The sequence below is a fragment of the Symsagittifera roscoffensis genome, chromosome 3, assembly GCF_963678635.1.
Source record: "Symsagittifera roscoffensis chromosome 3, txSymRosc1.1, whole genome shotgun sequence".
Classification (NCBI taxonomy): domain Eukaryota; kingdom Metazoa; phylum Xenacoelomorpha; order Acoela; family Convolutidae; genus Symsagittifera; species Symsagittifera roscoffensis.
Window position 1 is genome coordinate 37,185,901 of NC_087064.1, and position 26,590 is coordinate 37,212,490.

Below are 26,590 nucleotides of genomic sequence, written 5' to 3' on the forward strand. Positions count from 1 at the left end.
AATTTACACATTGTAAACGTTAGCTCAAGCTATTTCACATTATTTGCTTTTCGATTTCGATATAAAAGCCTGCATTGAGTACGAGCGGTACTTAGAAAAAACATTCACGCACTGAATGCAGACTTCCGAACTCGATCAGCTGCTATTCATGTCATGAATCGTCAATCACGAGAAATTTCAATAACAGATTGAGACAAGTGAGTCAAAAACAAGATCAAACTATGCTACTACCTCGCCCAAAATTTGTACAAATGAAGAATATTCTGAAGTATTTTTTTCATACGTGATGACTTGCACGTGATGACTTGCACGTGATGACCACCATTTCACAAAACTATTCAAACTCAGCGCGATAACTTCTTTGAATTTAATTTCTCAATCATATTCCTTTATTGAATTTACACATTGTAAACGTTAGGTCAAGCTATTTCACATTATTTGTTTTTCGATTTCGATATTAAAGCCTGCATTGAGTACGAGCGGTAGTTAGAAAAAACATTCACGCACTGAATGCAGACTTCCGAACTCGATCAGCTGCTATTCATGTCATGAATCGTCAATCACGAGAAATTTCAATAACAACTTGAGACAAGTGAGTCGAAAACAAGATCAAACTATGCTACTACCTCGCCCAAAATTTGTACAAATGAAGAATAATCTGAAGTATTTTTTTCATACGTGATGACTTGCACGTGATGACCACCATTTCACAAAACTATTCAAACTCAGCGCGATCACTTCTTTGAATTTCATTTCTCAATCATATTCCTTTATTGAATTTACACATTGTAAACGTTAGCTCAAGCTATTTCAAATTATTTGCTTTTCGATTTCGATATAAAAACCTGCATTGAGTACGAGCGGTAGTTGGAAAAAACATTCACGCACTGAATGCAGACTTCCGAACTCGATCATCTGCTATCCATGACATGAATCGTCAATCACGAGAAATTTCAATAACAACTTGAGACAAGTGAGTCGAAAACAAGATCAAACTATGCTACTACCAAGACCAAAATTTGTATAAACGAAGAATAATCTGAAGTAATTTTTTCATACGTGATGATTTGCACGTGATGACCACCATTTCACAAAACTATAAACTCAGCGCGATAACTTCTTTGAATTTAATTTCTCAATCATATTCCTTTATTGTATTTACACATTGTAAACGTTAGCTCAAGCTATTTCACATTATTTGCTTTTCGATTTCGATATAAAAGCCTGCATTGAGTACGAGCGGTAGTTAGGAAAAACATTCACGCACTGAATGCAGACTTCCGAACTCGATCAGCTGCTATTCATGTCATGAATCGTCAACCACGAGAAATTTCAATAACAACTTGAGACAAGTGAGTCGAAAACAAGATCAAACTATGCTACTACCTCGCCCAAAATTTGTACAAATGAAGAATAATCTGAAGTATTTCTTTCATACGTGATGACTTGCACGTAATGACCACCATTTCACAAAACTATTCAAATCAGCGCGATCACTTCTTTGAATTTCATTTCTCAATCATATTCCTTTATTGAGTTTACACATTGTAAACGTTAGCTCAAGCTATTTCAAATTATTTGCTTTTCGATTTCGATATAAAACCCTGCATTGAGTACGAGCGGTAGTTGGAAAAAACATTCACGCACTGAATGCAGACTTCCGAACTCGATCAGCTGCTATTCATGTCATGAATCGTCAACCACGAGAAATTTCAATAACAACTTGAGACAAGTGAGTCGAAAACAAGATCAAACTATGCTACTACCTCGCCCAAAATTTGTACAAATGAAGAATAATCTGAAGTATTTCTTTCATACGTGATGACTTGCACGTAATGACCACCATTTCACAAAACTATTCAAATCAGCGCGATCACTTCTTTGAATTTCATTTCTCAATCATATTCATTTATTGAGTTTACTTATTGTAAACGTTAGCTCAAGCTATTTCAAATTATTTGCTTTTCGATTTCGATATAAAACCCTGCATTGAGTACGAGCGGTAGTTGGAAAAAACATTCACGCACTGAATGCAGACTTCCGAACTCGATCAGCTGCTATTCATGTCATGAATCGTCAATCACGAGAAATTTCAATAACAACTTGAGACAAGTGAGTCGAAAACAAGATCAAACTATGCTACTACCAAGACCAAAATTTGTATAAATGAAGAATAATCTTAAGTATTTTTTTCATACGTGATGACTTGCACGTGATGACCACCATTTCACAAAAATATTCAAACTCAGCGCGATAATTTCTTTGAATTTAATTTCTTAATCATATTCCTTTATTGAATTTACACATTGTAAACGTTAGCTCAAGCTATTTCACATTATTTGCTTTTCGATTTCGATATAAAATCCTGCATTGAGTACGAGCGGTAGTTGTAAAAAAACATTCACGCACTGAATACAGACTTCCGAACTCGATCAGCTGCTATTCATGTCATGAATCGTCAATCACGAGAAATTTCAATAACAGATTGAGACAAGTGAGTCGAAAACAAGATCAAACTATGCTACTACCTCGCCCAAAATTTGTACAAATGAAGAATATTCTGAAGTATTTTTTTCATACGTGATGACTTGCACGTGATGACCACCATTTCACAAAACTATTCAAACTCAGCGCGATAACTTCTTTGAATTTAATTTCTCAATCATATTCCTTTATTGAATTTACACATTGTAAACGTTAGCTCAAGCTATTTCACATTATTTGCTTTTCGATTTCGATATTAAAGCCTGCATTGAGTACGAGCGGTAGTTAGAAAAAACATTCACGCACTGAATGCAGACTTCCGAACTCGATCAGCTGCTATTCATGTCATGAATCGTCAATCACGAGAAATTTCAATAACAACTTGAGACAAGTGAGTCGAAAACAAGATCAAACTATGCTACTACCTCGCCCAAAATTTGTACAAATGAAGAATAATCTGAAGTATTTTTTTCATACGTGATGACTTGCACGTGATGACCACCATTTCACAAAACTATTCAAACTCAGCGCGATCACTTCTTTGAATTTCATTTCTCAATCATATTCCTTTATTGAATTTACACATTGTAAACGTTAGCTCAAGCTATTTCAAACTATTTGCTTTTCGATTTCGATATAAAAGCCTGCATTGAGTACGAGCGGTAGTTGGAAAAAACATTCACGCACTGAATGCAGACTTCCGAACTCGATCAGCTGCTATCCATGACATGAATCGTCAATCACGAGAAATTTCAATAACAACTTGAGACAAGTGAGTCGAAAACAAGATCAAACTATGCTACCACCAAGACCAAAATTTGTATAAACGAAGAATAATCTGAAGTAATTTTTTCATACGTGATGATTTGCACGTGATGACCACCATTTCACAAAACTATTCAAACTCAGCGCGATAACTTCTTTGAATTTAATTTCTCAATCATATTCCTTTATTGTATTTACACATTGTAAACGTTAGCTCAAGCTATTTCACATTATTTGCTTTTCGATTTCGATATAAAAGCCTGCATTGAGTACGAGCGGTAGTTAGGAAAAACATTCACGCACTGAATGCAGACTTCCGAACTCGATCAGCTGCTATTCATGTCATGAATCGTCAACCACGAGAAATTTCAATAACAACTTGAGACAAGTGAGTCGAAAACAAGATCAAACTATGCTACTACCTCGCCCAAAATTTGTACAAATGAAGAATAATCTGAAGTATTTCTTTCATACGTGATGACTTGCACGTAATGACCACCATTTCACAAAACTATTCAAATCAGCGCGATCACTTCTTTGAATTTCATTTCTCAATCATATTCCTTTATTGAATTTACACATTGTAAACGTTAGCTCAAGCTATTTCAAATTATTTGCTTTTCGATTTCGATATAAAAGCCTGCATTGAGTACGAGCGGTAGTTGGAAAAAACATTCACGCACTGAATGCAGACTTCCGAACTCGATCAGCTGCTATTCATGTCATGAATCGTCAATCACGAGAAATTTCAATAAGAACTTGAGACAAGTGAGTCGAAAACAAGATCAAACTATGCTACTACCAAGACCAAAATTTGTATAAATGAAGAATAATCTTAAGTATTTTTTTCATACGTGATGACTTGCACGTGATGACCACCATTTCACAAAAATATTCAAACTCAGCGCGATAATTTCTTTGAATTTAATTTCTTAATCATATTCCTTTATTGAATTTACACAATGTAAACGTTAGCTCAAGCTATTTCACATTATTTGCTTTTCGATTTCGATATAAAATCCTGCATTGAGTACGAGCGGTAGTTGTAAAAAAACATTCACGCACTGAATGCAGACTTCCGAACTCGATCAGCTGCTATCCATGACATGAATCGTCAATCACGAGAAATTTCAATAACAACTTGAGACAAGTGAGTCGAAAACAAGATCAAACTATGCTACTACCAAGACCAAAATTTGTATAAACGAAGAATAATCTGAAGTAATTTTTTCATACGTGATGATTTGCACGTGATGACCACCATTTCACAAAACTATTCAAACTCAGCGCGATAAATTTTTTGAATTTAATTTCTCAATCATATTCCTTTATTGTATTTACACATTGTAAACGTTAGCTCAAGCTATTTCACATTATTTGCTTTTCGATTTCGATATAAAAGCCTGCATTGAGTACGAGCGGTAGTTAGGAAAAACATTCACGCACTGAATGCAGACTTCCGAACTCGATCAGCTGCTATTCATGTCATGAATCGTCAACCACGAGAAATTTCAATAACAACTTGAGACAAGTGAGTCGAAAACAAGATCAAACTATGCTACTACCTCGCCCAAAATTTGTACAAATGAAGAATAATCTGAAGTATTTCTTTCATACGTGATGACTTGCACGTAATGACCACCATTTCACAAAACTATTCAAATCAGCGCGATCACTTCTTTGAATTTCATTTCTCAATCATATTCCTTTATTGAATTTACACATTGTAAACGTTAGCTCAAGCTATTTCAAATTATTTGCTTTTCGATTTCGATATAAAAGCCTGCATTGAGTACGAGCGGTAGTTGGAAAAAACATTCACGCACTGAATGCAGACTTCCGAACTCGATCAGCTGCTATTCATGTCATGAATCGTCAATCACGAGAAATTTCAATAACAACTTGAGACAAGTGAGTCGAAAACAAGATCAAACTATGCTACTACCAAGACCAAAATTTGTATAAATGAAGAATAATCTTAAGTATTTTTTTCATACGTGATGACTTGCACGTGATGACCACCATTTCACAAAAATATTCAAACTCAGTGCGATAATTTCTTTGAATTTAATTTCTTAATCATATTCCTTTATTGAATTTACACAATGTAAACGTTAGCTCAAGCTATTTCACATTATTTGCTTTTCGATTTCGATATAAAATCCTGCATTGAGTACGAGCGGTAGTTGTAAAAAAAACATTCACGCACTGAATGCAGACTTCCGAACTCGATCAGCTGCTATTCATGTCATGAATCGTCAATCACGAGAAATTTCATTAACAACTTGAGACAAGTGAGTCGAAAACAAGATCAAACTATGCTACTACCAAGCCCAAAATTTGTATAAATGAAGAATAATCTGAAGTATTTTTTTCATACGTGATGACTTGCACGTGATGACCACCATTTCACAAAACTATTCAAACTCAGCGCGATAACTTCTTTGAATTTAATTTCTCAATCATATTCCTTTATTGAATTTACACAATGTAAACGTTAGCCCAAGCTATTTCACATTATTTGCTTTTCGATTTCGATATAAAAGCCTGCATTGAGTACGAGCGGTAGTTGGAAAAAACATTCACGCACTGAATGCAGACTTCCGAACTCGATCAGCTGCTATTCATGTCATGAATCGTCAATCAAGAGAAATTTCATTAACAACTTGAGACAAGTGAGGCGAAAACAAGATCAAACTATGCTACTAGCAAGCCCAAAATTTGTATAAATGAAGAATAATCTGAAGTATTTTTTTCATACGTGATGACTTGCACGTGATGACCACCATTTCACAAAACTATTCAAATCAGCGCGATCACTTCTTTGAATTTCATTTCTCAATCATATTCCTTTATTGAATTTACACATTGTAAACATTAGCTCAAGCTATTTCAAATTATTTGCTTTTCGATTTCGATATAAAAGCCTGCATTGAGTACGAGCGGTAGTTGGAAAAAACATTCACGCACTGAATACAGACTTCCGAACTCGATCAGCTGCTATTCATGTCATGAATTGTCAATCACGAGAAATTTCAATAACAACTTGAGACAAGTGAGTCGAAAACAAGATCAAACTATGCTACTACCAAGACCAAAATTTGTATAAATGAAGAATAATCTTAAGTATTTTTTTCATACGTGATGACTTGCACGTGATGACCACCATTTCACAAAAATATTCAAACTCAGCGCGATAATTTCTTTGAATTTAATTTCTTAATCATATTCCTTTATTGAATTTACACAATGTAAACGTTAGCTCAAGCTATTTCACATTATTTGCTTTTCGATTTCGATATAAAATCCTGCATTGAGTACGAGCGGTAGTTGTAAAAAAACATTCACGCACTGAATGCAGACTTCCGAGCTCGATCAGCTGCTATTCATGTCATGAATCGTCAATCACGAGAAATTTCATTAACAACTTGAGACAAGTGAGTCGAAAACAAGATCAAACTATGCTACTACCAAGCCCAAAATTTGTATAAATGAAGAATAATCTGAAGTATTTTTTTCATACGTGATGACTTGCACGTGATGACCACCATTTCACAAAACTATTCAAATCAGCGCGATCACTTCTTTGAATTTCATTTCTCAATCATATTCCTTTATTGAATTTACACATTGTAAACATTAGCTCAAGCTATTTCACATTATTTGCTTTTCGATTTCGATATAAAAGCCTGCATTGAGTACGAGCGGTAGTTGGAAAAAACATTCACGCACTGAATGCAGACTTCCGAACTCGATCAGCTGCTATTCATGTCATGAATCGTCAATCAAGAGAAATTTCATTAACAACTTGAGACAAGTGAGGCGAAAACAAGATCAAACTATGCTACTAGCAAGCCCAAAATTTGTATAAATGAAGAATAATCTGAAGTATTTTTTTCATACGTGATGACTTGCACGTGATGACCACCATTTCACAAAACTATTCAAATCAGCGCGATCACTTCTTTGAATTTCATTTCTCAATCGTATTCCTTTATTGAATTTACACATTGTAAACATTAGCTCAAGCTATTTCAAATTATTTGCTTTTCGATTTCGATATAAAAGCCTGCATTGAGTACGAGCGGTAGTTGGAAAAAACATTCACGCACTGAATACAGACTTCCGAACTCGATCAGCTGCTATTCATGTCATGAATTGTCAATCACGAGAAATTTCAATAACAACTTGAGACAAGTGAGTCGAAAACAAGATCAAACTATGCTACTACCAAGACCAAAATTTGTATAAATGAAGAATAATCTTAAGTATTTTTTTCATACGTGATGACTTGCACGTGATGACCACCATTTCACAAAAATATTCAAACTCAGCGCGATAATTTCTTTGAATTTAATTTCTTAATCATATTCCTTTATTGAATTTACACAATGTAAACGTTAGCTCAAGCTATTTCACATTATTTGCTTTTCGATTTCGATATAAAATCCTGCATTGAGTACGAGCGGTAGTTGTAAAAAAACATTCACGCACTGAATGCAGACTTCCGAGCTCGATCAGCTGCTATTCATGTCATGAATCGTCAATCACGAGAAATTTCATTAACAACTTGAGACAAGTGAGTCGAAAACAAGATCAAACTATGCTACTACCAAGCCCAAAATTTGTATAAATGAAGAATAATCTGAAGTATTTTTTTCATACGTGATGACTTGCACGTGATGACCACCATTTCACAAAACTATTCAAACTCAGCGCGATAACTTCTTTGAATTTAATTTCTCAATCATATTCCTTTATTGAATTTACACAATGTAAACGTTAGCTCAAGCTATTTCACATTATTTGCTTTTCGATTTCGATATAAAAGCCTGCATTGAGTACGAGCGGTAGTTGGAAAAAACATTCACGCACTGAATGCAGACTTCCGAACTCGATCAGCTGCTATTCATGTCATGAATCGTCAATCACGAGAAATTTCAATAACAACTTGAGACAAGTGAGTCGAAAGCAAGATCAAACTATGCTACTACCAAGCCCAAAATTTGTATAAATGAAGAATAATCTTAAGTATTTTTTTCATACGTGATGACTTGCACGTGATGACCACCATTTCACAAAACTATTCAAACTCAGCGCGATAACTTCTTTGAATTTAACTTCTCAAGCATATTCCTTTATTGAATTTACACAATGTAAACGTTAGCTCAAGCTATTTCACATTATTTGCTTTTCGATTTCGATATAAAAGCCTGCATTGAGTACGAGCGGTAGTTGTAAAAAAACATTCACGCACTGAATGCAGACTTCCGAACTCGATCAGCTGCTATTCATGTCATGAATCGTCAATCACGAGAAATTTCATTAACAACTTGAGACAAGTGAGGCGAAAACAAGATCAAACTATGCTACTAGCAAGCCCAAAATTTGTATAAACGAAGAATAATCTGAAGTATTTTTTTCATACGTGATGACTTGCACGTGATGACCACCATTTCACAAAACTATTCAAACTCAGCGCGATAAATTCTTTGAATTTAATTTCTCAATCATATTCCTTTATTGAATTTACACAATGTAAACGTTAGCTCAAGCTATTTCACATTATTTGCTTTTCGATTTCGATATAAAAGCCTGCATTGAGTACGAGCGGTAGTTGGAAAAAACATTCACGCACTGAATGCAGACTTCCGAACTCGATCAGCTGCTATTCATGTCATGAATCGTCAATCACGAGAAATTTCAATAACAACTTGAGACAAGTGAGTCGAAAACAAGATCAAACTATGCTACTACCAAGCCCAAAATTTGTATAAATGAAGAATAATCTGAAGTATTTTTTCCTACGTGATGACTTGCACGTGATGACCACCATTTCACAAAACTATTCAAACTCAGCGCGATAAATTCTTTGAATTTAATTTCTCAATCATATTCCTTTATTGAATTTACACAATGTAAACGTTAGCTCAAGCTATTTCACATTATTTGCTTTTCGATTTCGATATAAAAGCCTGCATTGAGTTGAAGCGGTATTTAGAAAAAGCATTCACGCACTGAATGCAGACTTTCCAACTCGATCAGCTGCTATTCATGTCATGAATCGTCAATCACGAGAATTTTCTATCACAACTTGAGACAAATGAGCCGGAAAAAAAACAAATTATGCTACTACCTGACCCAAGATGTGTATAAAGAAGATTCTCAAGTACTTTTTATTACACGTGATGACTTGCACTTGATGACGCCCATTTCACAAAACTATTCAAACAGCGATAACTTTTTTCAATTTGATTTCTCAATCATATTCCTCTATTGAATTTACACAATGTAAACGTTAGCTCAAGCTATTTCACATTATTTGCTTTTCGATTTCGATATAAAAGCCTGCATTGAGTACGAGCGGTAGTTGTAAAAAAACATTCACGCACTGAATGCAGACTTCCGAACTCGATCAGCTGCTATTCATGTCATGAATCGTCAATCACGAGAAATTTCATTAACAACTTGAGACAAGTGAGGCGAAAACAAGATCAAACTATGCTACTAGCAAGCCCAAAATTTGTATAAACGAAGAATAATCTGAAGTATTTTTTTCATACGTGATGACTTGCACGTGATGACCACCATTTCACAAAACTATTCAAACTCAGCGCGATAAATTCTTTGAATTTAATTTCTCAATCATATTCCTTTATTGAATTTACACAATGTAAACGTTAGCTCAAGCTATTTCACATTATTTGCTTTTCGATTTCGATATAAAAGCCTGCATTGAGTACGAGCGGTAGTTGGAAAAAACATTCACGCACTGAATGCAGACTTCCGAACTCGATCAGCTGCTATTCATGTCATGAATCGTCAATCACGAGAAATTTCAATAACAACTTGAGACAAGTGAGTCGAAAACAAGATCAAACTATGCTACTACCAAGCCCAAAATTTGTATAAATGAAGAATAATCTGAAGTATTTTTTCCTACGTGATGACTTGCACGTGATGACCACCATTTCACAAAACTATTCAAACTCAGCGCGATAAATTCTTTGAATTTAATTTCTCAATCATATTCCTTTATTGAATTTACACAATGTAAACGTTAGCTCAAGCTATTTCACATTATTTGCTTTTCGATTTCGATATAAAAGCCTGCATTGAGTTGAAGCGGTATTTAGAAAAAGCATTCACGCACTGAATGCAGACTTTCCAACTCGATCAGCTGCTATTCATGTCATGAATCGTCAATCACGAGAATTTTCTATCACAACTTGAGACAAATGAGCCGGAAAAAAAACAAATTATGCTACTACCTGACCCAAGATGTGTATAAAGAAGATTCTCAAGTACTTTTTATTACACGTGATGACTTGCACTTGATGACGCCCATTTCACAAAACTATTCAAACAGCGATAACTTTTTTCAATTTGATTTCTCAATCATATTCCTCTATTGAATTTACACAATGTAAACGTTAGCTCAAGCTATTTCACATTATTTGCTTTTCGATTTCGATATAAAAGCCTGCATTGAGTACGAGCGGTAGTTAGAGAAAACATTCACGCACTGAATGCAGAGTTTCGAACTCGATCAGCTGCTGTTCATGTCATGAATTGTCAATCACGAGAATTTTCAGGCACAATTTGAGACAAATGAGTCGAAACAAATCAAAATATGCTACTACCTCGCCTAAAATGTGTAGAATGAAGACTAATCTGAAGTATTTTTTATTACACCACTAAAATTCTATGCATTTCGGCAATTACCCTAATGATTAATTATTCATGCTCTTGCTTCTGTTTTGTATCAACAACTGAAACGAACTTAGTATTTTTCCTCGCAACTATGTACCACATCCAGTGACATTACGTATTTACGCCCTCTGAAAAAACTTTAAGCCCTCACATTTCATACTCAAGACTTAACAGTTTAGTTTCATTGCTAGGTATTTTATCGCATAATTGCATATGTTCGAAGCTTTTATTTCAAAGATGTAAATTTAAGGAGTCTTTCGGCTTAAAATCGACATTCTTATTTTGAGCTCTGTGAATCGCAGAGGATCTAAGGCTAGAAGCCCGTCCACGTTACCCCGTTGCTCCTTAGTACTACATTTTAGACTGTTGAGATTAGAGGTACCGCCTACATCCCTTGCCTCATTAGCCTCAGACAAAATCAACTGGTTGGCACAAAGGAGAAAATTATTTTCTAGCCAAGTCTGTTTAATTAATATTTTTCAGTCGTCATCTTTGAAAACTAGAATTGTGAGGGAAAATAAATTCTTCTTTATATAACAAAACGACAACTTGAACTTTACCGGGTCAAGGAATAACCCAACCAGTTAATTACAAAACTACCTTCGAAACGTTTAAACCAACAAAGATACATCATTCAAACGACAAAATGAGCGACATCAGTTTCTGTACTGAATACATAAACTTCGTCTTTAACAGTTTTTTTTTCTGTGATAACTGTGATATAAAAATGCAATGCATTTTTGTGAAATGCTTCAAGAAGGTACAGCTAGTAGGTTGTCATTCTCAACTTTGATAGAATTTTGGTTAAAAAGCCTTCACCACGTTTTCATATTCTTCAACATCGTCAACAGCATTTGAGTTTGCATCGAAACTGGTTTCGTCTCTGCCTTTGAAAACCCATTGGCTCCTTCTAGCAACCCAATGGCCATCTGACGAGCCAGTGCCGCATCTTTGTCTGACACGATGTTAAAGTACTCCCAGAAATGAGAGAAGTGGCGACTCAAAGCAGCCAGAGGAGGATCCGAGTCGATTGATTTGTATTCTGGTAAAAACTTTGCTAGAATTGCATCAACACTCAAAGCAACTGGACTCAAACTCATACCTGTTTGACTCTTGGAACCGCTGATTGATTGGTACTCACCTGTACTAGAGCACTCCTGGGTGAAAAACGAGGACATGTTTATTTCATCTGAATCGTCATTTTGCTCTACTTGAGGCTTCCATCCCTGAGCTTTGTTGGCAGATGTCTGACTGGGAGGAGTCTTGGACTTAGGAGAAATTTTAAAGGGCGATGATTGCTTTTTTGGAGGTGAAACTTTTGCCGTTTTTCTATTTTTCAATTTTGCTTTTTTCTTAGATGGACTCGCATCCTCTGAAGAACTATCTGAATCAGATTCTTCGACTGCTTTTGCTTTGGACAAGCGACGCTTTCGTTTCTTCGGTGTCTCTTCTTCTGAACTTCCCTCTTCGCTTGATGATTCGGCCTTTCTCTTTTTCTTGCTTTTCTTTTTGCTCTTCGACTTTTGAAACATGGCATAGAACTTCATCATTTTCTTCATCTCTTTCTTGGTCAGTTGAGGCGCTTCATCTGATGAACTTGAAGAGTCATCTTCATTATCGCTGTCACTGTCACTACTTTCTGGACTCTCAGCTGACGTCTCTTTCTGGTCTTTCTTTTTCCGCTTCCTTTGGACTGGTGGAGGCGGTGGTACCAAACTTGCCACTTTCTTAGCTTTCAGACTTTTCGATGGAACCAGGCTAGGTTGTCCTTCGTCCGAAGTCGCCGAATTTTCTTCGTTATCATCTTCGTCGTCATCAAAGCTGATAGTGTGACCTTGATTTTTAGTCTCACCGGCTGGAATTACTGCTTGTTGGACGGTGACTACACTTTTTGTACTGACACTCAAATTGGACTTTGCGAGTGCCTCATCTGAAATGGTAGAAGTTGGTTCTTCTTGAGAAAAGCATACAGGAACGCAAACATTGCTGTCAATCTTCTCGTCCTGAACTGGTCTCGCTTTTTGTGGCTCATCGAATACAACTCTCGGTTGATTCTGGTCCTTTTCTTCGTCACTGTTCACTTCGCCATCCTCCTCCAGCTCTCCCTCTTCGGCGCTCGACTCTGTCTTTCCTGCTTCGACTAACTGCATCGTCGGTGCAAATCCCGGTTGAGAACTGGTCACTTTATCTGAGCTAGCAGGCGAAACCGAACTCAATGCAGCCACAGTTTCATTAGTTTGCTTTACAGGAGGCGACATCGTTGTGGAATTGACCTCTTGTGGACTTTCTCTTTTAGCTATACCATCATTTTGGGTAATGTGAATGCAGGTAATCGGTTCCACTTTCTCTGCTTCTTTCGATTCCCGTTCTTTTTGAACTTTCGTTTCTTGCTCTTGTTTCTCAGCTTCTGATAACAAAGATAACATACCAGTGAGGGTTCCCAAGCGTCGCGAGGACTTCTTGACGCCTGACTTGGCTTCCTCTTCACGTTCTATTTCTCGTTCACGCTTGGCCGCCTCCCGGGCAGCTTTGCGTCGTTCCCTTTTTTCCTGCGCTTTCTGCTCTCGTATCTTAGCCTGCTCTTCCGTTTCTTCTTCTTCCGCTTTCTGTGCAGCTTCTATTGATTCGGTGACTTGTTTCTGTTCTGCATGCGCACTTGCAGCCGCTTCCGAGTTCTTCTGAACAAGGACAAAATCTCCTTTCTCAGGTCTGTACACAACTTCATACGAATTGGTATCTACAGCATGGCTATAGTTCTCGATGGTTGGAGCCGTTGGATCATAAGTATCTTCGCTATCCAGAACTGAACTCTCTAGCCCAACGATTGCAGCAGCATAGCTGAAGGCACTAAGCTTTTTAGATTCCTCTTCAGTGGTTTCAGAGGGTTGTGGCGGAGCAACTTCGCTTATCACCGCGTTCTTTCTGTCCTTTCGACGTTTATCTTTCAATGCCTTCTTCGAAAATGCTTTTTCTCCGCTTTCAAGGGCTTCAGTGTCTGAGTTGTTTCTCGAACTTTCAACTGATTCGTTAACAATCTCTTTTCCTTTCTTGGTCAACTTGGGCATGACTAAATCTTCTGCTTTTGGAAACGTATTCACGGTTTCGATTTCACTGTCCGAACTTTCAACTTTCTTTTTCTTCTTGGTTTTCTTTTCTGACTTCGATCTCTTCTCTGGCTTCTGCGTATCATCATTTGTATCTGGTGCGACATTTTCCAGAGCTTTAGCTGCCGCTTCTATTAAACTCATATCTGGCATATTTGCCATTGACACATTAACCCCTTCTATATTTCCTTGGGATACTGTGGGCTGACCAGTCACAGCTGCTTGAACCGTGTTTGGCATAGTCATTTGCTGCCCATAATGCATTGGCTGCGCTTGGATCAAGTTCGGCGGAGCTGAAAAAGCAGGCTGCTGCATTTGCATGTAGGGATTCTGCATCTGCGCATATTGCATGGGCATGCCTTGGTGTTGTCCCGGGAACCCTGGAAATTGCGGAGGCTGAGGCATATAGGGAGGCATTTGCATGTTCGGTGGAAACATGGGCGAGCCTTGCATTCCCATGAAAGGAAAATTAGGTGGCATCGGCATTTGCGGAGGAACTGGAGGCATCGGCATTCCATTCGGGACGCTTGTAGCGACTGAATTAATGGGAGGAGGCATTATCGGCTGAGGCGTCTGTTCCAATTTAGGCAAGGGCTTCATGTATTCTGGGATCTTTGTACTCAAATCATCTTCTTCGCTTTTATTGTCTGAGTTTTCTTCGTTGTCGGACGAATCAGAACCTTCTTTCTCATTGTTCAAAATCTGAGCTTTCAGCAACTGGTTCCCGTCTTTGATCACTTTTTGAGTCTGGTCTGATAATTTCAAGTGGAAACCGAAGCCCTTTTTCTTCTCCATGAGTTCCTCTTGTTTTTGCTCGTTATTGTTCAGCATCATTCTCCTATCTAGCAAAGGAACTGCTTCTTTCTTCCATCCTTCGCATTTTGTAATCAACGCTTCAAGCTCGATTTCAAGTTTGGCTTTCGTTTCCTTCAAATTGTTCAACAAATCTTCAGCTCCATCAGGTAATTCCAAGCTTAAACTTGAATACTTCACTCGGTATTTATCGATGCCTTTTTGCAGACGTTTGTACTCCTTCCTTAGTCCTTGGATACAGGACATAGCTCTATCTGGGTGACTTTTAGTCTGCTCAATGTGTTCGGCTGTAGTTTTGTTCGCCGTCAACAGCTTTGCAATTTCGTCTATAAAATTTCTCAAATTGTTTCGGTCATTCAGTTCAGATCTGAGTTCTTTCAGATGTTTTCCGAGATTCTCTTGGTGTTCCATAACAGATGACTCTAATGATGCCACTTTATCAGACTTCACGTCAGCATTTCGCAACATACTGTTCAATTTGTTCACAAACTGTTCGTAATTCCGATGCAAAGACTTTGGATTTTCACTGGACTCTGCTAACGCAGTTTCAACTTCGGTGCGAACCTTTTCGAGCAACGTCCGCGGCTGAGTTCTCAGGTCATTTGCTTGCATAATGGGTTCTACGATCAGAGCCTCTTCCTTAATTTGCTCAACAAGTAGCTCTTCTAGAATCGTTATCTTCTCTATCAATTGTGCAAACTCGTCCACGATTCCTCGATTCGTTTTCAATTCGTTCTCAGCGTCCCCGACGCGTACTACAAATGTGTTCACTTGGTTTTTGGTTCCTTCGGCTGTGGCAAAATTTTTCATTTGTTTGCATAGCTGGAAGAGTCTATTGATTTCGAGGAGATACAAATTGCACTGAGATTGAACTCCTTGGATCATGTCTTGGTCACATCTTTCCGCGTAAAATACAACATCTGTATGCAATTTCCTTATTCCGTCTTCCAAGGCACGGAATCGCTTCTTGTACTCATTTCCCAATTCGCTAAACTTCTGCAAATTAAACAAATGCTCCTCTTCAGTCAGCTCAACTTCCGGTTCAAACTCCAACAGCTTCGAAATGTCAGGCCGCTTGTCGTTCTCGTCAAGATTCTCTTCACCGCCTTGGCTCTTCTTCTCGGTATCCGACGACGACTCGGAATCGGAACTAGACGAACTGGATGACGACTCATCGTCGCTTGAGGCCTCCGCTTCTCCCTCCTCTGGTTCGTCATCTTTGGTTCCTCCCCCGTTGGCTCTATCCCCGAGCGGTTTCCAGCCTCCCGATGAAGATGTCGTCGCCGCTTTCTTTTGCTCTTTTTCTTTTCTCTTTGCGTCCTCTTCTTCTTGGATCTTCCTCAGTTCTTCTTCGATTCGCTTTTTCGCGTCTAATGCATCATTTCTAGCCTTCTCTTCTGCTACGACTCTGGCTGTTTTCTCATTCTCTATATCTCTGTATACGTTTTCAACTAACGATTTTGGGACATGAGTCAAATTTGGTTTTTCTTTTGACGGTGAGTTTTCAGGGCCAGCATTGTTATACTGCTCGTAACGTCTACTTCGGCTTGAGTCGTACCTATGACCTTTACCTCTAGAAAAGTCGCCGCCTTTCCTATCAAAATCTCGAGACCTGTGGTGACTTCGGTCATTGCTATCGTTTCTTCCTCGTAGTTGCTGCTGATGTCTGTGATAACGATCATTTCCAGGATTTCTGTTGTTATCCCTGTAATCTCTTCGGTTGTCAAACTTTCCCCAGTTCGCTTTACGTGGTTGGAACCTTTCTCTGCTTCGATTATGCTTATCGTCGTAATTTTGGTGAAAGCCATGCTGCTGTTGATGATGCTGCTGATTATGTCCTCCGCCAAAATCATTGTTGCTAACGTGACTCTCGCCTACTCCAGGGGTCAACATAACTGTAGTTTTATTTAACGAATAACTGGATCCCCCAAAACGGCTAGTCAACTGCTGTAAAAGCTGGTCAGCTTTCTCGATGTTAGCTGGATTACCCGACGAAGCAAGGCTAAGAATAGTTTGAGGATCCAGTTTGACCAAATTCATTGGCTCTCTTTTTTGCTGCATTCCATCTTGAGCCGGTCTGGGAACGAACTTGCCCTGTGCCAGGTTTCTCTTTGTCGTAAACTTCGTACCCCGGGGAGGTTTTGTCAGATCTCTAATAGCTGGATGAAAGGCATTTACAGCTGGTTTTGATATCTCATGTTTGCCTTCCACCATTACTCTATCATCGCCATCCTCGTCTTCTGCCTTTTCTCGACGTCTTCTCGCTCTAGTGCTCTCTCGCTCCTCTTTTTCAAAGGCTGTTTCGTCATCACCAGATGATATATCACTGAACTCTGCATCGAATCCCACTTCCTCTCTAGACCTTGTTGATCTTTGTTTTCTGGGTGAACGCTTTCTGAATTTCTCGCTTGATTCATCTTCGTCTCTTTCATTCTTTACATCGCTTTCTTCTTTAACACTGGGTCCATCTATAATAGCTTCTGGCTCCATCCTGACGCTTGCTTGTCCGCCACTCTTTTTCACGCTGAATCTGGCCTGCCCCGTTTTACCTTTCTGACACAGTATGCACTTGAAGTCTGGAAAATCCTTCGCTTCTCGACAACTTTGATGGATCTTGTACATGTTACAAAAGGTGCACAGGAAAAATCGGAATCTATGGTCATCACTAAAATGAGTTCCATAAGGACAACAACATTTCTGTCTGCTGCACTCGTTAGGCGTAATTTTCAACATGTCTTCTTCTTTATCCAAATTTATTCTAAGAAGCACACCTCCAAACTTCTGACACGAGGCTATGTAGTCTTCTTTGTTTCTACAGTTAGGACATGTCGAGGAGTCGATCCCAGTCTTATCGGCCTGCAGCTGTGCGCACTTCGTATGCACCCATGATTTGTTGCAGCATGCTAGGAAAAAAGAGTCCATGGGATCACACATTTCATCGCAGAAGGGACACTCGCTAGAGAAGGACACTGGTAATTTCTGCTGAGATCTGTGGTCTGGGCAGAAACTTTGGAATTCCCCAAATAGCTCTGTGATGCAGAGATTCTCTTTTCCACAAGGGTAGTGGAATTTGACCTGCAAACAAAACATAAGCGAATTTCATTTATAATTTAACAGGTCATGCCAAGACATTTTCTTCACTTTGCATAACACTTGATTCGAATCAAAATTTCTGAGGACACTGGAAATCAACAAATCATTCGACAGTTCGAGTCTACATGTAAAAGTTACCGCGTACGCGGAAGAATAAAGTCACTGCATTGACAGATATACTTTACAAGGTTCCTGGAACCTCACAGGAGCTGGTGCTTCCGTGTGATTCAAACCAGACGACGTTATCGTGGTTTCTGGTTTCTTATCGTGGTTTCTGGAGTAATTATTTGTTTGTGGCAACCACCCTAAGGTTATGAAGGAACTAAGCTCTAAGTTGCGCTTTTTTCGTTCGATTTTAGGTAGCCCAAGGATATAGGGGCTCAAGTGTGGTACCTATTAAAGCACTACTTTACTTCAGCTATAATCATCTCATTTTTTCAAACTACCTTGTAATCAAACACGCTTCCTCCGCCTAAAATTATTTCATTGTAGTTTTTAACACAGAGGCGAAGCGTCGCTTCGCAAACATTAGCGAGAATACGACTAAAAGCAGCTCTAGAAAATGCAAGAAAAAATAGAAATAAGCCTCGAATGAAAAAAAATCAGCTAGATCTATGATTCGATCAGCCACGAACGCTTAGCCACCGACAAACACTAGTCACGAATAAAGCAGGTACATATGCTAATAAATTGCCAATGCTATTAGCAAAAGTGTCACCAACTACAAATAGACACAATTTTGCAAGTACTAAATGGAATATAGCAAATTAAAGAAATCCACACTAACTTTGCAGGTAACAAAGCGCAAAGCATCAAGCCACATTATGCATAAATTCTGCATTTCAAAAAATTGCAGAATTTATATTGAGTTAGAAAAATTCTTAAAATCAAGTTTTTATTATTGATGTTGTTTGAAACAAATAGCTTTTTTCGTTTCATTTGATGAAATAGAAATGCACCAAATCTGTTAACTTATTACTATTCGAATATCAAAGCACGTGCCATCAAAAAGCTGTAAAGGTGCCCCAAAAGTAGCACTGAAATTCGCGACTATCGCTGGAAAAAATAAGGTTCCTAATAATACACTGGTGTAATAATTGTTCCTACTATTTGAAAAAAAATTAGATTCCTTTTTTCGTTTTCCTGGTCATTTCTCTACAAAAACTGTTTGCCAAATGGGCTATTTTACTATGATTTTTGCATATTCCTAAGTTTTTTTTGTTCACATCTGTTTATCACACCGCGCAGAAAAAACGACACTGATTTGAAATTTTTTTTTTTGTATTTTTAAGATTGGTCGGAACATTCTGTGCACAGTAACCGGCCACCCTTGTTTTTTTTTGTTTTCTTTCAGAAGAATTCTGAGGTCAGAACAACTTATGCAACTACAACCACAAGCGGCTGTCCTTTTGCTAAAACTACTGTTACTGACAGCAGTTGTGTGGTAATTAGTTATCGGTACGATAAGAATTTCTTCGCGAGGAAAAAAAGTTATATAAAAAAAGAAAAATATAAAATAGAAAAATAAGAAAAAAAAATGAAAACATTTAGAGCATTTCGCGACAGAGGCAAATTAGGTCCTTAATTTTTTCTGAAATAGAGTTTTATTTTATCCTTGCAGACAAGCTAAAATCAAGATGCCTAATTACTGTAAATTGCGACGCGATGTGCGCGATGGTTCGAATTAAACTATGTGAACAGAAGGTTATACTTTACCATTGAGGCCGTGTCCACCCACCAAACCCACAAGGGTAGTCATATGCTGAACTTATTTTTAACGAATACACAAATAGCATTTTATCTAAAACACGTTTTCCTTTTATATGAATAATAAACTCCTTTATCGTGGAGTTACAATCTCAACCAATTAAGAGTACACTATACGATAGTTTTTCATTATTCCCTTGGTTTCTTCGACAATGCGATTCAGTTCTTTGGTAACATGAAAGGTTGCTTCTTGTACCATCTGATCATTCAAGTTACCTGAAAATCGAAAGCAATTTTTTGATTTCGGAGCTTAGCAGTACACAGGACATTTATAAAGCAAAGACAAATGGGCATCAATTTTATTTCAGAACAGAACAAAAAGTATATAAATCACCAGATGCAGCGATAACGATACAAAACTGATATAACACTACCTGACACTCGGAGCAGAATACAGTAGCGCCAGGGCGGAAGCAGTACTCGCAATCATCACTTCGCGATTTTTCAAAAACATGTCGGATATCTTCCAGCCAGAACCCCAAAATTCCATCATTGTCGGAGCTTCCATGTTGACCAAGATCCGTTGCTGCATAGAGGCAATGGGCATGAACATTTATGTTTTCCTTCGAAAGAAGTTCTCCAAGCCTATCGTCAGTTTCGTTGGTGCAAAATATGCACACTTTTCGATCTGTCATTAGCAAATCTAAAACATAAACTTACTGATTAGCTCATATATAGAAATAGTAGCAAGCTCCCGTAGAAGAACATGAAAACTGATTTTTTAACTAACGGGCGAACAAATTTTCAACACATGCTCCAATTCGTTATCCAATTTTAACTTTATCCAATAAAGTTTTTTGCATGCAGTTCTTGTCAGCCAAAAGTGGCTTGGGTGTTTTTGCTTCTCGGCGACTACGATATCCGAAGCGAATTTTGTCAGAAAACCGCCGATGTGCTACAATTGTTTTCAAAACTGCGAGACTTTTCAGAAAAGACTTAAATTTTTCCTTAATAGTAAATTATAAAAGGGGCCCTTCCTTTTAGGTAAGGTCGTGCACAAGCTGGCTAGGGCCCATACCAGCATTATATAAATACATCATTATTAAATAGTTTCATTCACTCTTCGGCGAGGTTATTTTTTTTTCCAAAATTTAACAAAAAGTAGAATAAGTATTTTTTTAAATTGTTAATTCAAACGTTTTCGCACATTTTGTGCATCGTCAGGATATAAAATTTTTTTTTATAGCGGAGGGATAGGGAGGGATTGCGAGCGGAGGGTAACATACAGAAGTAAGGGGATCGAATGCGAAGCTTGTTTAAATTGGTACCATTTAAAGTGTAGTAATGTATCCGACAAAGAATATGAGCAAATCTCAGAAATGGTTTGGTATTGTAAGAGATGTAAAGAGCAGCGAGATCAAGAAAAACCAACAGAAAATGTCAAAGCGTTCCTAAGATATGCAGATGATATAGTGAGGACGGTAAAGGGGGATCCAGATATAGTGTTAAAAGCAGCTAATGAGCTCCACCCCAACTTACAATTCACTATCGAAAATCCGGATTCGAACGGAGACTTAGCCTTTCTAGATTTGAACATTAATGTGGACTCACGAAAAAAGGTAACATGTGGATGGTATCAAAAACCAACGGATACTGGGACTATCCTTAACTTCAGAAGCTGCGCTCCATTGCAATATAAACGCAATGTAGTTGAGGGTACTGTTCATCGGATTTTTAGAAGTACATCAACATGGGAAAACTTTGACAAGGCAATGAAGATTAATAAAGAACAATGGGTGGATGTTCAATACCCTGAAAAATGGTCAGATGGTGTCGTATTAAGAACGTTGAATAAGATCATCGACCGAAAAACTGACACACGAACAACGGTAACATCAGTCAAGGTAGATCCTTTAAAGGTCAGTGCACCCATTATAACATTACAATACCGGGGTAAGGCATCGAGTGGTTTGCTGCCAAACTGCGTCAAAACGCCGGAGCCCAAGTGATATTTACTACGAGAAAGCTCAAGACTTGCCTACCGTCCCTTAAATCTCCCTTTGCGAAAGATTTGAAATCCAGAGTGGTCTACAAGCTCACATGTAGTGGATGTAATTCCACCTATGTTGGACAAACGGTCCGGCATTTGACCACGCGGATTGAAGAGCATCACAAGGAAGATTCGCCAGTAGGGCAACATTTGAGAGAATGTGACAGGGATGGTAAGAGCGCTGAGCTTAAGTCTGAGATTATAGATCAATCAAGTAACATACAGAAACTCCTCACTCTGGAGGCCTTACATATTTGGAGAATTAACACGCGCGAGGAGTTAACACGCCCCAGAATTAACACGCGCGAGGAATTCAGGAGCAGGGAGCTGACATTAAAATTATAGTACATGTTTAAACATGACTAAAAATTGCAATTTTTGAAAAAATAAACTGACATGTCAGATTGGATAAAACATCAAATCGAAAAATTATGACTCAAGTAACAAAAAAGTATGGAAATTGTCATAATCGATGAAATAATGATTACGTAATAACAGATGTAAGAATGTGATTGGTTAAAAATTTCTAACATGTTCTTTTTGAATTTCATACATGATCTTTGATGCACAAAATGTGCGAAAACGTTTGAAATAACAATTTTAAAAAATTCTTATTAAATAGTTTCAGATAAATTTGAATTTCTCGAGGTAGCAATGGTTGCCTCGCTCTAAATGTCAACCAGGAGATATCCGATTCGCAGGCGTGACACTCGGTATTCTCAAACACAAACATCTTGTTATTACCTGGAGCCCGTATCGCTGCGGTCAGAAGCTTCCTACCTCCGAAGGACAAATACAATACCATTGTTTTGCTCATTGGGGCAAACGACGCTTTTGACGGAAGAGAGCCCTCCACGGTCCCTGAAGAAGATATTGCAAACGAACTCGCAGAATTAGCCGAGGAGCTAAGCAGACTAGCGAAGCAGATTTTTGTCATCGGAATCCCTCACCGCAGTGAATATCGATTCCGATTGGCAAGAGTGAATCGCGAAATACAGAAAAAGAAGGGAAATTGAAAGTATAGTGTGAGAAGATTTACAGTACTTACCATCTAGGCAGTGACGAAATTTACTTAAGCCAAGAATGTCTCAACAAGATACTGTACAAGAAATACTCTGACGCTTTCAACGACGAAGGTCATCTCACCCAGTACGAGTGCACCTTCCGACACTGCCACTGCCTTTACTGAGTGTAAGCTGCAGGTTTGTGAGCTGTACATCCCTCTGTCCTTTCTGGAAATATCAAACCGCAGGCGTCCCCTTCTTGAGATCCACAGGTTTGTATATTTCTCCGACCCCATCGAACGTTCTAGAAATATCAAACCGCAGGCGCCCCCTTTTCGGGATCCACAGGTTTGCCTATTTCTCTGAAGGCATCGTACCTTCTCTTCTCGAGAATCACAGATCCCTCTGTAGAGTCCCCCTCTGTTAACTCTTCAACGATGAGTTGCACATGCCGAACTTGCACCAGGTCCATACCGAAAGCCGAAAAAAGTTACAACTGTGTAGCGTGTGGTTGTCACATGCATCTAGAACCAACATGCAAAGGATTATCAAACGTAGCCATCAACGGAATAAAGGAGCTTGGTCGCAACGCAATGTTACTCTGTAACGTCTGCATTGAAAACAACGAACGCGACAACTTCATTCGGAACAGGACTGTCAACAACCTGGAAGAAAAAATCAACAAAACCTGTCTAGCAATGTTTCTCATTATCAAAAGGAATTTGTACTACATGCGCATTACAAACACAAACGATAGACAAGCTTGCGTATTCCGCATTTTATTTGCAGGATTTTTCGGGGAAAAAATCTTTTTTGACGCACAAATGAGTGAATACAATAAAAATCTTCTACAAAACCAAACGCATATGATAATTCACAAGACAATACAAATACGACACCTACAGCACCATCACATTTACACACTTTACGCAATAACCATCCTCTATGATTAGTACCACTTATACAAATACACGTTATACAATTACATTTTCGACCTCCGAACGGATAATACATACTAGTAAATTACAACGTAGCCCCATATCTTATCGAGCACTTCAACAATCAACTGTCGACGACACACATACACAAAGTGTAGAAGAACCGCACACCTCAATTTTCGTTCTCAGAATGATCATCTTTTTAGCCCACGATGAGCCGACAAGTTGGATCTCTCAACCATTCCCTTTCCTATCCATCCAATCTCCAACACGACGATTTCCTCATTACAATTTCTGCCCACAATTATCTTGATTTGATTTCCACTACCTTACTAAAACACCAGACTTCTTAAAACATAACCTACTATATTTTTCATAAAACATAACCTCTTATTTTCCTCAATATACCTACTATAATCAAGCCCAACGCGCGCAATACGTAAATGCACATTGCCTACTCCCAACACTTTCATCGACATCTTACTATAAATTTACTAGACCACTAAAAGACCCCTAATTAACAAACCCGATGACAACGAACTTTTTGACTCTATCCTTCGAGAACTAACTACTACACTTAACCTAAATCAATTCACCACCATAGGCTTAAATCAAACAATAAACCGATTCATTGCACAAAAAGCTGATCGATTCGCTATTAACCACTATGACCACACTGTCACTGGATATATGGAAGATTCACCATACGACATTGACCCTAACATCAGCCACATAACATAAACCACTCACAATTTTTACACGTGTGTTTCGCTTTTTGTTTTTAGTTTTCACCAGCATTCATCTAAAAAAATAAAATTAAAATAAATTTTTTCAACTTTTTTTTGTGAAATCTAATTATGTAACATTAATTATTCTAGTGCAGTACAATTCAAAACAAATGCATTAAATTGATAGTTTTGTAGTACAATTTAATTATGAAGTCGTAATCTAATAAAGAAAAGTAAATCAATGAAAACTCACATTTTTATGTGCGCTCCTTATATAAAATCAGAATATTTGTCACTCACTCGCCCACATTTCACGCACTCTTTCCACGCAAAATATGCAACTCGTTCTCATGGAATTGTCCAATAAAAAAATCAAGTTTTAGAAACTAACTGATAACAACTTTAACTTGCTTTTATGCATTTCAAAACTTTCCCTCAAAGGGTCGGAAGGAATTATAAATATGATTAAACTAACCAAGGCAGTTTTTAATACCACAAAACCAACCGCATGTATTAGAAAGTCTCATGGTACACAAACCAGATTAAACCCAGATTAAAACTGGACAAATTATTCTTTTGAAACCCACATTCAAGTTTTATTAAAAACACTTGAAACACTATAAACTCAAAAAACACAAAACACGACAATCTGATTTGGATGAAAGGACACAATCAAAGACAAAAAAGAGAAAAGCACCTGGGTAAAAAAAGTTGAACACAAAAAGAGACTCTGCTCAAAGATACGGTAAAATTATACTCCCTCAACTGGCCTGACCCAACAGTAAAGGACGTCTTGAGCATACTCTAAAGCCGGCCTCACCGCCCGCGCTACACCACGCTTCAGACGCGCACTCTCATTTTCGATGAGACTAGCTCTATGGTGAGCGAATCTTTAAAATAACCGACACAAAATAAAAGGCTTTTGCGAAAACAACTAATAAAAATCACAGCTAAAACTGATCTCACTATCAAGGTGAAGATTTAAATTTGCAATGTATAAAGATTTCTTAGAGCAAAATAAACGAGCCGCAAAGGGAGATGAAAACTCCATGACATTCCGACTCTGGAATTGCAAACCTATTGGTTTGTTGCCGTAGCCACAACCCTCACATGATTTAAAGTATGAACCCAACATCGCAGCAAAGGTACCCATTGAAGAAGAACAATGGCCAACTCGATATTGAACCCACATACGAGTCCTAGTCACTGGGCGCTTTACACAGAGAAGTCAAACCCCATCTCGCTATTCCTATTTCATGAATAGTTGAGAATTCACGTAGTCTCACTCTTAACGAAATCAACAAATCATTGCAAATCATCAATAATTCATGGACTTAAACTGAAACTGCTTGTTTTGTCTTCACACCGTTCAGTTTATCGCATACAAGCCTTTTTGGCCACAAGCAATTGTTACGCATTTTCCTGGTTCTCTCCAGTCATCAGATCTTCACCCAGGCAATGCAACTTTCTATCGGACTGGAAATTGCAGGTTATCGTCACCAAGTTGTACACCGTGTTTTAACCGTGCAAAATGCTGTCCGCGTTTTGTTTGTTTTCACATCAGTTGTAGCTCTCCATATCATTTCAAGACTCCAAAACCAGGAGTGTTTCAACGATTGCGACACTGCTGTTAGTTTTTTTCTCGAGAAATTCATCTCGAAATTCTAGCCATAATTCCCCCTAATAATGCAAGTTGGATATTTAAAAATCCTCAATTTCTTCCTCCAACAAACACTTGGCTTGATCCGTTTGCTAGTCCTTTCCCTGATTGTCATTATCCTATTACTTCAACACTGCATGATCATATCGGATTGAAAATCCCACATGTCGTCATTGATTAATGGATTGCGGGCCATTCAAACAACTGTAATCAGTTGTTAGAACGGCTTGTATAAGTTCAAGTTCACATTCACTATTAGATTTTGAGATTCGTCAACAAGTCTCAGCTCTTTATTTGAGAGTTGCCTGATTTCATCAAAATTCCTCAAAGCCTCCAATTCTTTTGGTTCTTTCATGTGCAACCTTAACTTCGCTCTGTGAACCTCAATTAAGTCTTATAATATCATTATCGGACCCATTGGCACTTTTATCAGAGCATTTTTCTCTTCTTGGATCTTTCCCTCTCTTCTTAATCATCTTAATCATACTCATTCTTAGTCATTTACGCTAACAACAAGTGAAGCGAAGACGT

The 26,590-nt window shown here is 38.0% G+C and overlaps 2 protein-coding genes across 3 annotated transcripts in view; both read right to left on the minus strand.

Moving 5' to 3' along the window:
- The window catches only part of LOC134841434 (uncharacterized), a 325,189-nt gene that overhangs the window by 124,146 nt on the left and 174,453 nt on the right, over positions 1–26,590 (minus strand). The gene's annotated exons all lie outside the window — the stretch shown is intronic.
- LOC134841433 (uncharacterized) overlaps positions 11,468–26,590 on the minus strand; it is a 189,579-nt gene continuing 174,456 nt past the window's right edge. Inside the window, exons 2-3 of one of the 2 annotated variants that reach the window (XM_063857419.1) lie at positions 19,689–19,771; positions 11,468–17,954 (exon numbers count right to left, since the gene is read on the minus strand). In XM_063857419.1, coding sequence (XP_063713489.1) covers positions 11,778–17,954; positions 19,689–19,691 — 6,180 coding nt within the window. In that variant the 5' untranslated portion in view covers positions 19,692–19,771 and the 3' untranslated portion in view covers positions 11,468–11,777. Of the gene's footprint in view, positions 17,955–19,688; positions 19,772–20,113; positions 20,393–26,590 lie in introns of those variants that run through there. The other variant, XM_063857418.1, reaches the window with a different exon arrangement.